Genomic DNA, 12,373 nt, shown 5'->3' on the forward strand with positions numbered 1-12,373 from the left:
CTACATTTGCCATGGTTGCTTAACTGCAGTTGCCATCTCAGGTCAAATGCCAGATGCCATTTTTGGACAACTGCAGCTGTTGCCATGTATGGTCTAGTTTACTATAGTTGCCATGATTTGAAAATTTTAGGGGTTGCCACCTACTAACACTAGGCAGTTGCCATGTATGGTCTGATTTACTACAGTTGCCATGATTTGAAAACTTTAGGAGTTGCCACCTACTAACACTAGGTAATTAGGTAGTCGCCGTGTAGTGCTATAAAGAGACATGTCAAAATAACATGTTCGGGTAAAAAGAAAGAGTTGTCATCTGCTTACAAGCACACTAGGGCAATTGCCATGTACCCTATAAAACACATGACAACTGACATGTTCGGGTAAAAAGAGAGTTGTCATCTTCTTACAAACACACCAGGGCAGTTGCCATGTATCCTGCAAAACACATATCAACTGGCAGCTTTGAGTGTAGGAGAGGAGACGGGCGTGTGGGCGAACTGATAAATGCCCACACACCAGCCCCTGTGCATGAGTGAAAACTGACGTGTGGGCGAACTGCTAAATGCCCACACATCGGTCCCTCCGTGTGCTGAAAACGGACGTGTCGGCGACCAGATAAATGCGCACACACCAGCCTAATCCTACGTGGCACCACAAACATAGCAAGACTTGTGCAACCACAAATGAACGTGGATCCACGCGTATGGGCGAGATACAAACGCCTGTCCACATGTGTGGGTGTTAGTTTTTTCGAATATAAACCACCATGATGGCCAATTTCCTTAAAAGAAAAGACGTTTAGGGAGGAAATAGGGTCCGGCAGATGCTGAGAACGGATATTCTCCGGCATCCAGATTCGCATCGACACAAACATCCAGATTCAAATCGGACGGTGAAACCGTACAACACTACTGCGATGTTCGGCCCGAACAGCTTTAACCTCGCGCATGCACCTAGTCCAGAGGACCACGGAGAACGACAGGTAGGGCCGTTACACGCGTTGGCACTGGACCCGCGCCACGCCCCCCTCGCCTCAGCCCGGCATCGTCTTCTCCTCCCAGCCCCCCTCTCCATCCCCGTCGCATCTGTGCTCGCGAAGCCGCCGCGCGCGCGTACAAATACCCGGCGGAGGAAGCGGCGAGGGGCCACCGAACCCTAAAACCCCGCGCCTCCATCTCCGCCACGCGCCAGCCTCGCCATGGCGGCCGTACAGCGCCTGCTCCGCGCCGCGGCGTCGTCCTCCTCCTCCTCCGTCGCGGCAGGCAGGAGGCGCATGGCGACGTCGCTGGCGCCCGAGCAGACGCCCGCGGCGGCGCCGGCCTTCCCGTTCGCGGGGGCCGAGAGGAGGCGCCGACCGGCGCACGAGAGGAACGTGCAGTGGGTCTTCCTGGGCTGCCCCGGCGTCGGCAAGGGCACCTACGCCAGCCGCCTCTCCCGCCTCCTCGGCGTGCCCCACATCGCCACCGGCGACCTCGTCCGCGACGAGCTCGCCTCCACCGGCCCGGACGCCGTGCAGGTGAGTGCACCTTCCCCCATTCCCCTCTCCGCCGATTTCCAGATCCCGATCTGGATCTGTGAATTGGGATTCGCGGCTCGTTTCTGCTAAGGTGTATATATCACAGATCAGTAGAGATGTGCCTAATTGTGGTGTCTGGCCTTGCCCTATGTGATTCGCGATTATTTTTTACCTGTGAAGTAGGTCAAGATTATAATTCTGTACTGAACATTCAGAATTAACCGTCAGGATCTTGTCGGGGACTGCTTGAACTTGAGTCGGATATGATATGCCATTTGAACTCAGTGTGCTATTGCGATCCATTTCGCCTCCATTGCAGACCTGAGATCATAATTTGGTGGAAATTTTGCATCTTCTATAGACTATAGATGTAGATTGATAACGAAAATGCTAAGCAATAGTAATATTGTTTTTGAATTCATAAACACCAACAGTCTAGTTATTACTATCTTTAAATCCTAGGATGGTGTTTCAGGGGATGATTTTGCCTTTGGCTATTTTATTCCAATTGCCAATTGGAAAAGTGTTGCGGGCTATTCATCACTTAAAAACGTTCTAATACATCCAATTGGGAAAGCATAGCAGGCTATTCACTAGAACTTTTTCTAATACTTCCAATCCTGAATAGACAGGAAGAGTAAACATATACTTATCCTATTGCTTCCCCCAGGGTCTATTGCTAAGGTGGTTATATGTATGATTCTAATTTAATCGATGGCAATGATGCATGCATCAGAAGGCCATTTTTTTTACTGTGTCTTGACATGGGTGCTGCATCATCGTGCTATATTAGCTTTGCTCTTTATCTGATTATCCTTTTTCTTTCGTTTGGAAATGACATGGTTGGTTTTTCTTCTGCAGCTTAAGGAAATTGTTAATCAAGGAAAGCTGGTTTCTGATGAAATTATCATCAATCTTTTATCTAAACGGCTGAAGAAAGGAGAAGAGAAGGGTGAATCAGGATTTATTCTTGATGGTTTTCCACGCACCGTAAACCAAGCGGTGAGGATTTTTTTACATATCATGAGCCATTTCTGCTTTGTTTATTCCTTATGATAGGAAAAACTTGGTGATTGAATTCCATCAATTTCAGTTAATTGTTTTCTTGCTAATTTGATTTGCAGAAGTGCAATGCGATATATATCTAAAAATCTTTATTTAGAGGTGTGATTGCATGAGTACTTTCTGCTTAGCTTGCTAATATGTAACACTTTGATTAGCTGGCTGTGTCAAGCAAAAACTGCAATCAGATACTCTTTGATGGTTGTTTACTTAATCATGATGTTCCAAACTAATAATGTTTTCTTCCATATACTTTGCTCAGGAAATTCTTGACGGAGTTACAGACATTGATATGGTGGTTAATCTGAAGTTGAGAGAAGATATCATAGTACAGAAGTGCCTTGGTAGACGTATTTGTAGCCAGTGTGGTAAGAACTTCAATTTGGCCTGCATTGATGTCAAGGCTGAAAATGGGCTACCACCGATCTACATGTCACCATTGTTACCCCCCAATAACTGCATGTCAAAGCTTCTTACTCGAGACGACGACACCGAAGAGGTTGTGAGAAATCGCCTGCGGATCTACAATAAAATGGTATTGCACTCTGCATTTTCGCACTCGCTACATAATTCCTTGCCTTTTACTCCAGCTAGTTAAATTCAGTTCCTAAAGCATGCAGTTCTTGCACTCTGTTAGTGTGCCGAGCATCATCAGTAGCGCTACAATGCTTTTGATCGCATACTTGATGGAACTAGTAATCACAATTAGCATTTGTCTTCCTGGCATTTTCAGAGTCAACCTGTGGAGGATTTCTACCAGAAGCAGGGGAAGGTTCTCGAGTTCGATTTACCCGGAGGAATCCCCGAGTCTTGGCCAAAGCTGCTTGACGTTCTGAATCTCGAGGACCAGCAGGAGATGAAGTTGGCCGCGGCGTAAGTCCTGCCCGTGGGAAATACCTTACATAGTCCAAAGCATACCTTACATTTTTTTCAATAATGGGAAAAAAGATAAAACTCTTGTTTCCATAGATATGTGTGCCTTTGTGAGAGTAATTTTTGACCAGTAGTGAGCTATTTATTCTCGCCGGTGTTTTCGCGAGCCGGTGCTATGTAACGATCATAACGATATTTTGATCTTGACTTATTTGAGTGAGCGGGTTGTGGTGCGTAAGGACACCATGTAATGTTGATTCAAAGATGAAGAGTGATAGACTGTCATCTGTACTTTTTTACATTCTGATTCTTATGGTAAGCTTGTCGTGTCGGGTGATTAGGATAGCGGAGCATGTTATGCTAGTTCCTGTTTTCAGTTTCATTCGATTCAAAATTTCAAATGACACATGTTTGATCTGTGAAGAAAGATGATGGAAGTTCCTATGCGCTAAACGCAGCGCAGATTTTTGGCGTGGGGCAGCCCCATGGATACGTACCCGCCGCCCATCTTCGTGGTTTGTTCCAGTTTGGCTGTCGTTGTTTGCCCGCTGCTGTCGGCCCAGACCGTCATCTTTCCTGTCCTTCAACGAGATGAGCAGCATAGCCTCATAGGTTTGGACCTGAAGCGAAATTACCAGCACATGTATTGAGGGGCGAAGCTATGCTGCAGGGGGCATTTCTTCACATATTTGCTTCGGTACACCCCCCTTTAAAAAGTTTACAATTTCAAGGTAAATGGACAGTGGAGATTACACCTTTACCAAAATGGTATTTTGGTACTTGCGGAAAACATCTGAAAAAGCCCGATCACCCCTTAAATCATGTTTGATTGATCTGTGTAACCCAGCGCTGATCAACAGCTATGGCTGCAATTGAGTTCGAGTGAGTTGGATTAGGCTCTGCTCTTAATTTATATTAAAATTCGAGCGAGCTCAAACCGAGTGAAGCTCATGGTCAGTAGAAAATGGCTCATACTCAGCTTGTAACAATCTAAAGTCGATATCGAGCATGATGAGATGGAGCGGGGCGTGCTGCTGTGCGAGCCGAATCCTATCTCCGGCCGGCCGACGCGTCCACTTCTTCGGCCAGCGACGAGTTGGCGGCTGCACTCAAGTCAGGGGCCTTTGATGCCGCCACTCGAGTCCTGCGGGCTGCCGTTCGCGCTGGCGTTGTGGAGCGCCTCCACGAGGTGGCCGTGCGGCCATGCCTCCGTCGAGCGTCTGTACGAGGTCGAGTCAGGAGGACCGGAGGAGCCGCCGATGGCAGCTGCCTAGGGTCAGGATTGGCGGCCGGCGGTGCTTCTTTGCTGGCTCGAATGAGGACAGAGTAGCGGATTCACGTCTGCCTGGACGTTGGGAGTAGTTGGGCCGGTCCTAAACGAAGAATATCAGTACTCCCTCCTTCCATTTATATAGGGCCTAATGCATTTTTCGAGACTAATTTTGATCAAATGTTAGAGCAATAATATATGACATGCAACTTACACAAAGCACATCATCAAATTCGTATGTGAAAGGAGCTTTCTATGATATAATTTTCACATTATGCATGTCATGTAGTATTAATTTTATTAATAGTCAAAGACGGTCTTGAAAAACGCATTAGGCTCTATATAGATGGAAGGAGGGAGTAGTAAAAAAGAAATCGTTTTTTTTTCGCGAGCAGAAACCGTTTTTTTCTAGAAGGCAGGCTTCAGCCCATTGGACCTGCCACTGGATACATAGTATTATTCTAATAAAAACATGTTAATATAAATTATTTAAAAGTACTTTCACTTGTTCTCACTCAGCTATTTCTCAAAAAAAAAACTTGTTCTCACTCAGCTAAAGTCCAGAGCTTTTTTGCATGGGAAGACTAATATACTTGATAGCAAGACGTCGTCAATGAACAGATAATAGAAGAAATCGGCTCTCAAACTTTGACAAAAGATAACACGGTATTTATCACATGGCTTACCGCGTATCATATCGAGTCTGAAATATTCTTCACGTTTTAATGAATGTCGTGTTTTATAGTAGATAAAATTGAGAAATCATAGAGAACACACATTACCTCTGTCCGAAATTACTTGTAGCAGGGATGTAAATGTATTTTAGTTCCAGATCCATTTCTATTAATTTTCGCGACAAGTAATCCGGGAAGAAAGGGGTATATGATAATAAATTATAGTATTTCCTTTTAATATATTAATATCACGAGGATACCAATTACACCCAATCTCTGCGCAAACAAGATATCAAAAAATATAAGGATGCACACAACCAAGAACAAAAATAAAAAAAGAGAAAAATATATTAAGAAAAAACCCATCGCAGTGATTAAACGCTCACAACAGCAACACTGTAACCACCACCAAAGGCAACACCCGGACGCCAGAAGAGGTTCTTCAAAAGCGATACTTCCAAGAAGAGAAAAATGCACAAATCATCGTCGTCCGATCGAAAATCTTGAGTTTTCACACCGTAGAGAGTCTGAGATCCCAAAAAATCAAGTGAGCCCGCGTTCAAGATCAACTCATTTTTCTATGGAGCTGCATAAACTAATGCTTAGAGCATCTCCAACAGCCGCGCTAAACTAGCGCCGCGCCGCAAATTAGGCCGTTTTAGCGCGCGCGCAACGCGGCGGGTCGCTCCAGCGGGCGCGCAAAAACGGCGCACGCGCTATAACGGGTTGGGCGCGCGGTTGAAAACACTTACTCGCGCGGCGTATTTCGGGCGCCAGCTACAGCGCGCGGCACACTCGAGCGCTCGCGCCGCACTCTCTCCTCTGCTCGTCCTACGCCCCGCGCGCGCCGGCGCCGGCGCCCTGCCACCCACCCATGGACGCGCACACCGGCGCCCCGCTCACCCCGCTGTACAGCCGCGACCCCCCCGCCGCCGCCGCCGCCGGAAACCCTAGCGCGGGAAGCGCTGGCGTCGCCACCGCCGGAGCTCCGCCGAGCGTCGGCCTCGCGTGCAGCCTCTTCTTGCCGCCGCGGATGACCACGGCGCCGGGTGGCGTCGCGCCGGCGCCGTCCCGTGCCGCCGCCGCACCGTCGAAGAAGGTCCCCAATGCGGCGCGGACGAAGAAGGGCAAAACATCCGGGAAGAAAAACAAGGCGGTGGACGGTTCCGGCACCACGAAGGCGAGGGGAAAGAAGCTTGCAGGGCGTTCGACGGCCGCGGCGGCTACCGAAGCGCCGGCGAGCTCACTCGTTGAGCCGGCCGCCGACGCGCACCACATGTTCGACGAAATGCCCCCAAGGTGAAAAAATTTCCAACTTTTCTTTTCTTCTTATTTTTTCAATGCATCATCATCACATATAGATAGCTTATTTGCATTGTTCAAAAACTTTATAGTCTCAACGATGATGCATACATGTTCACTATGGGTGTTGGGTCCAACAATTCGCATTGGTCTCAAACCAATGACATCTATTTCGAAGACCATGAGTTTGAGGTGGACGAGGAGGGTGAGGGAATTGTCGAGGCGCCGAAAGGAAGAGCGGGCAATTACTCAACCAACGATGACAAGTTACTATGCCATACTTATTTGCAAGTGTTGAGGGATCCATCCATTGGAGGTGATCAAAGTAGAGACGCGTATTGGGGGCGAATGAAAGAACACTTTGATGCTCACAACTTGAGTGGAATTGACCGCTCCGAGAGATCACTTCGGTCCCGATGGTCGACAATCAACTCGGATTGTCAAAAGTGGGCGGCCGTACAAAAGGCAGTTGACAAGATTAACCCAAGTGGCACAAATGAGGATGATCGAGTAAGTGGCATCTCATATATGTTCATCATACTTGTTTTTGGTGACCGAAGTGCTAACTTGTTTTGTTTTTCTTGTAGTACAACATTGCACAAAACTTGTTCAAAGAAGAGACAAGGACAACCAAGAAGGGGAAGATCAAGAAAGGCAGGGTCTTTACCTTGCCTCATTGCTATGAAGTGTTAAAGGATGATGAGAAATGGAAGAAGCGTGATGGTTTGGAGGATTTGCATTTGAGCAACAAACGAAAGCGAGCAATTGAGATGAATGATGATGATGAGGAGGATGATGCATCAAGTGACGACGGCAAGAGAAGCCCCACACCCAACTCGGTTTCATACTCGAAGCCAAAACGACCGGATGGGTGCAAGAAAGACAAAACCGAAAAGAAGAAGAGGAAAGGAGATGATGAGCTAAAAAATGCTATGGAAGCTATTGTGAAGGCAAGGGTCGAAGCCAATGAGGTGAGGAAAATGGCAAGGAACCAAGATGCCGTGGCCGAGGAGAGGAGGTTGGCGGCCGAGGAGAGAAGGGTGGCGGCCGAGGAGAGAAAGGTGGCTTTGGAGGAGAGGAAAGTGAGCAACGAGGAGCGAGCTAAGTTGTTGGAATGGGAGAAGCACTTGTTCTTCTTGGACACATCTAACCTCAATGCGGCGCAAAAAGAGTATGTCAATCTTGCCCAACAAGAAGTCTTGATCCAAAAAAGAGCCTTGGTTCGTGCAATGGGTGGCGGTGGCCTTGGCGCCATGGGTGCGGTGGCTTCGGCGCCATGGGTGGTGGTGGCCTCGGCGGCATGGGTGGCGGTGGCCTCGGCGCCATGGGAGGCATGGGTGGCTTCGGAGCCATGGGAGGCATGGGTGCACCTCCGGCCGCCATGGGAGGCATGGGTGCACCTCCGGCCGCCATGGGAGGCATGGGTGGCTTTGGAGCATCCTCCGACGCTATGGCCGCCGTGGGAGGCATGAGTTTTGCTTCTCTCATGGGAGGCATGGGTGCACCTCTGGCCGCCATGGGTGCAATGTCTTTCGATGTGCCTTCTCACACACATTGCCATGAAGATGCCGTTGAAGATCTTGCCAACACCGTCGGAGCTTCACATGATGCGGTGCGTGATGCGGTGCGTGATGAGGAGAGGGAGGAAGATTCATCTTCGAAGGCGGAAGAGTGACGAAGACGAGGAAGATGAAGATTGATGTGTCTTTCATGTCTTGAACTTTAGTTTGCATTTGAATTTGGTTGGATGAACTTGTGGGCATGATTTTGAACTTATGGGCATGAATTTTTATTCATCAACTTGTTTGTGTCAAATTTCACATGTTCATTTTTGTCCAAAATATCATATATGCAAAATGTCCGACGATTCACGCATACTGTATTTTTGCGCTCTGCTGGAGCGGCGCGCGCGTGCTGCATTATAGCGCGGCTGTTGGAGCCAGCGCAGGCGGGCGCGTAAAACCAGCTGCAGCGCGTGCGATAAACAGGTTTTTTACGCGCGGCGCTTAGCGCGGCTGTTGGAGATGTTCTTAGTTTTTTCGAGTCGAGCCAAGAAAACAGGTTTGATCTCGAGTGGCTTTCTTACAGGCCTAGTGACAGCTTGCCCGTATCATCGTGGACGTCATCCACGAGGACTGTGGTGTCGCCACGTACTCCGCGTTCGTCGTTGGTGCGGACTCTCCACGTATTGTGCTGCGAGCCCCAGGATGCCCGTCTGCATCGACTGCCTAGCCGGCCGCGCCAAGGGCTCCTTGGGCGGCCGGGATCTGTCTGCGTTGGCTGCCGCCGTCGGGGACGCGCGCAACGTACCTGCAGCCCTCCGCCATGGCGCGCGTGACGCGTGAGCTCTCCTACCTACGTTGGGGACACTGCTACCGGTGCACGCGGCCGGGTCGCCTGGGACGTCGGTGTTGGGGGTAACTTCGAAAATAGTGGACGTGTTTGCCATTACTTTCAGGAAGTCTCGGGAAGTTTCAGGCCACGGAATGGCGCGCAATCAAGCCACGTCGCTGGAATGGCAGCCACACGACTCACTCCTATTTGCTGTCCTACCGCGCCGGTGGGCACACAGCCGGCTAACTGCTGGTGCAGTGCTGCCACACATTGCTGTCGATCATAGGATTGGCGAACGCGCGAGGTGCCCGGCCACTCGTAAGACATAGGTTCTGTTTGAATTCATTCTGTTTGAATTCATAGGTTAGAGTTAGTTCAAGTTAGCTAGGGCTTAAATAGTCCTAAAATATCTAAACACGAGGGTTAGATTGGAGCTAATTGCATCTGGTTCATTAAAAAAAATTATCTCACCCAAGAGGTGCTAATTGGAGTTAGTTCTTATGGGGCCCACTGAAAAAAATTCACTTTTCTCTCTCTATCCCGTCAGCCAAGAGTTGCTAATTGGAGCTAGTTCTCATGGGGCCCATTGAAAAATCATTTTTCTCTGTCAATCAAGTGCATTTATTGTCAATCTAACCCTGTCACCCAAACACCTCTTTAGCTAGAATTAATTTAGGGTTAGTCATGAGTTAGAAACTAACACTAACATCTACTCCCTCCGTTTCTAAATACTTGTCTTTCTAGGCATTTCAACAAGTGACTATATACGGAGCAAAATGAGTGAATCTACACTCTAAAATATGTCTACATACATTCGTATGTAGTAGTCATTTGAAATGTCTAGAAAGACAAATATTTAGGAACGGAGAGAGTATAAGTTAGAATATCCAAACAGGGTCATAGTTGCTGTGACAGGTACATGCATGGTCGGTCACTCACTCACTCTGTCAGGCTGACACAATAAAATGCTGCATGCTAGCTGATATATATGTGTGTGGCTTTTCGCGAACCATACATGTTTCAACTACGGCCTCTCACTAACTACTTAGTTTTCATCTTATTCTCTTCCTTTTAAAAGAAGATTTTCCTTCCGACAAGTCACAAGGAACCACTTCGTATGATGTTGAAAGCCAATTGATGATTTCCATTGCCGTCAGACGAATTTCGGCATAACCATGGATTCGGTGGTTTTGCGCTTTGCGATGATACCGGTTGTTTTTAAAATATACCATTGTCTCTTTCTGGTATCACGAAACATTTCTTGAATAAAAAAAATCCCAAGAGAAACTCTCGATCTATTCATAATCAAACATGACATTAGAAAGAACACCAAAGGTAAAAAAAATTACAACCAAGTCCATGGACCACGTAATGATGACTACAAGCGCCAAAGGCACGACGTCGTCAAGTCGGGCAAACTTTGTTGCAGTAGACAACCAAAAACTCATCGTGCATGCCAAGGGCCCACAAAACCAACACACTAGAGTAGCAAACATTGCGGTTGAAGAGAGTCATAGATCAACTTGTAAACACACTTGCGAAGACTAGATCCAAATGGATCCAGCGAAGATCAGCACTGACCGAATCCCATGAGATCTGGCAGAGACACACCTTCACACGCCTTTCAACTATACTAGACACACCATCAAGACGGGGCGATCGAACGTGAGAGACATTATTCCTACCGAGGGCCATAGTCACCAGCACACAACCCCAACCAAGACTTCGAAGCTAACAAAAACGAGAGCGGCATCTACTTGCTCTCTCGTAAGAGTGGTTGGGTAACCTCCAAGTGTAAGGGTGATGTAATCTAGCAATAAATATTTCCCTCGATTGAGAACTAAGGTTTATCGAGCCAGAAGAAGCTCTCCCAGCAAACAATGTCACTAGTACGTGTGCACTCAACACAAAACAAACTTGTTCCCAACGCGTCAAAAAGGTTGTCAAGCTTCTTCTCCTGCTAGTTACAATTAAATTGCACAGGATAATGATAGTTGATAGAATGGTAAAACGGTACAACAAAGAATAGTAATTGTAACAAAAAAAATCAGTAATGGAGAATAAACCCAAGGGGCCATAGGTTCACTAGTGACATCTCTCTCAAGCATACAAGTGTGGTGTGGTGAACAAATTACAGTTGGACAGTGATTAAATTATATTTTTTTATATTTATGACTAGGATCATTTATGGTATAATTTCATATAGACATTACGTCTGTGATAAGTAGACCATTATCAAACTGCATCTACTACTAATACTCCATTCTAAGACCGCTATCCAACATGCATATCAAAGTATTAAGTTTACAAAAAATAAAACATTGCCATAAGCATGACGACATAATGTAGACAGTAAAATGTCAATCAATATGACGAGAAACCATCAGTTTATCCTTAGTGGCAACAATACAACACATGTCTTGTCTTTCTCTCTGTCTCTGGGATATAGATCACCACAAGATTAAAACCCACTATAATGCACAACTCCCTCTGGAGAAAAACCCATCAAACTTGGGCAAGAAGATAGATAGATCGGAGAGCATACAAATCTATTCAGTTATACGGAAATAAAACCCAAAAGATTCAATTGAAATCAATGAACAATCTGATCATAAAGTGACAATACATCATATCCCAACAAACACACCACCAATTATATCAAATTTATCCCAATAATGTGAGGCAGCTCACACAAACAAGAGAGAGAGAGAGAGAGAGAGAGAGAGAGAATCATCCAACTACTTCTATGGACCCTAAGGTTCTAAGGGAACTACTAACACATGGTCATGGAGGCAGCAAGGTTGGTGAAAAAGCCTCTGGTAATGGATTTCCCCTGCGGTAGAGTGCCGAAACGGCCTCCAGATTGGATCTTCTCATAACAGAAACTTGCAGCGGCTGAAATATTCGGAGAAAATTGGCTCTAAGGGTCTTGGGAATTATGGAATTTATAGGTGGAGGAATGGGCATAAGGCGGTGATCATGGGGCCCACGTGGCCATGGGATGCGCCTTAGGGCCTAGGCACGCCACCAAACCGAGTGGAGGCCCTGGGTCCATTGGCCCCTCTCTGCTGCTTTCTAGAACCTTTTCTGCCTAGAAAAAATGTATTAAATTGTTAGATTTTCTTTTTTTTTATCTCGGCAATATCGATTTTCTGTAAAATAAAAAAAATGCATGAAACAACAATGGACACCGAGCACTAACTTAATAGGTTAGTTCAGAAAATAATATAAATGCTATAAAAAGTATGCGAAAGTGATAATATAATAGTACGAAACAATAAAAAACTATATATATGTTTGAGACGTATCAACATCCCCAAGGTTAATCCATGCCCCCCTCCCCCT

General features: G+C 46.7%; 1 protein-coding gene across 1 annotated transcript; it reads left to right on the top strand.

The window, feature by feature from the left end:
* Nucleotides 1-1,039: 1,039 nt before the first annotated feature.
* Nucleotides 1,040-3,747, top strand: LOC125511324 (probable adenylate kinase 1, chloroplastic). The gene is made up of 4 exons (XM_048676669.1): nt 1,040-1,513; nt 2,375-2,515; nt 2,838-3,110; nt 3,309-3,747. The coding sequence occupies exons 1-4, from the start codon at nt 1,196-1,198 to the stop codon at nt 3,450-3,452; spliced, it is 876 nt and encodes a 291-aa protein (XP_048532626.1). The 5' UTR covers nt 1,040-1,195; the 3' UTR covers nt 3,453-3,747.
* The last annotated feature ends 8,626 nt before the right edge of the window (nt 3,748-12,373 follow it).

The sequence above is a fragment of the Triticum urartu genome, chromosome 5 (assembly GCF_003073215.2).
Source record: "Triticum urartu cultivar G1812 chromosome 5, Tu2.1, whole genome shotgun sequence".
In the NCBI taxonomy this organism is placed as follows: Eukaryota; Viridiplantae; Streptophyta; class Magnoliopsida; order Poales; family Poaceae; genus Triticum; species Triticum urartu.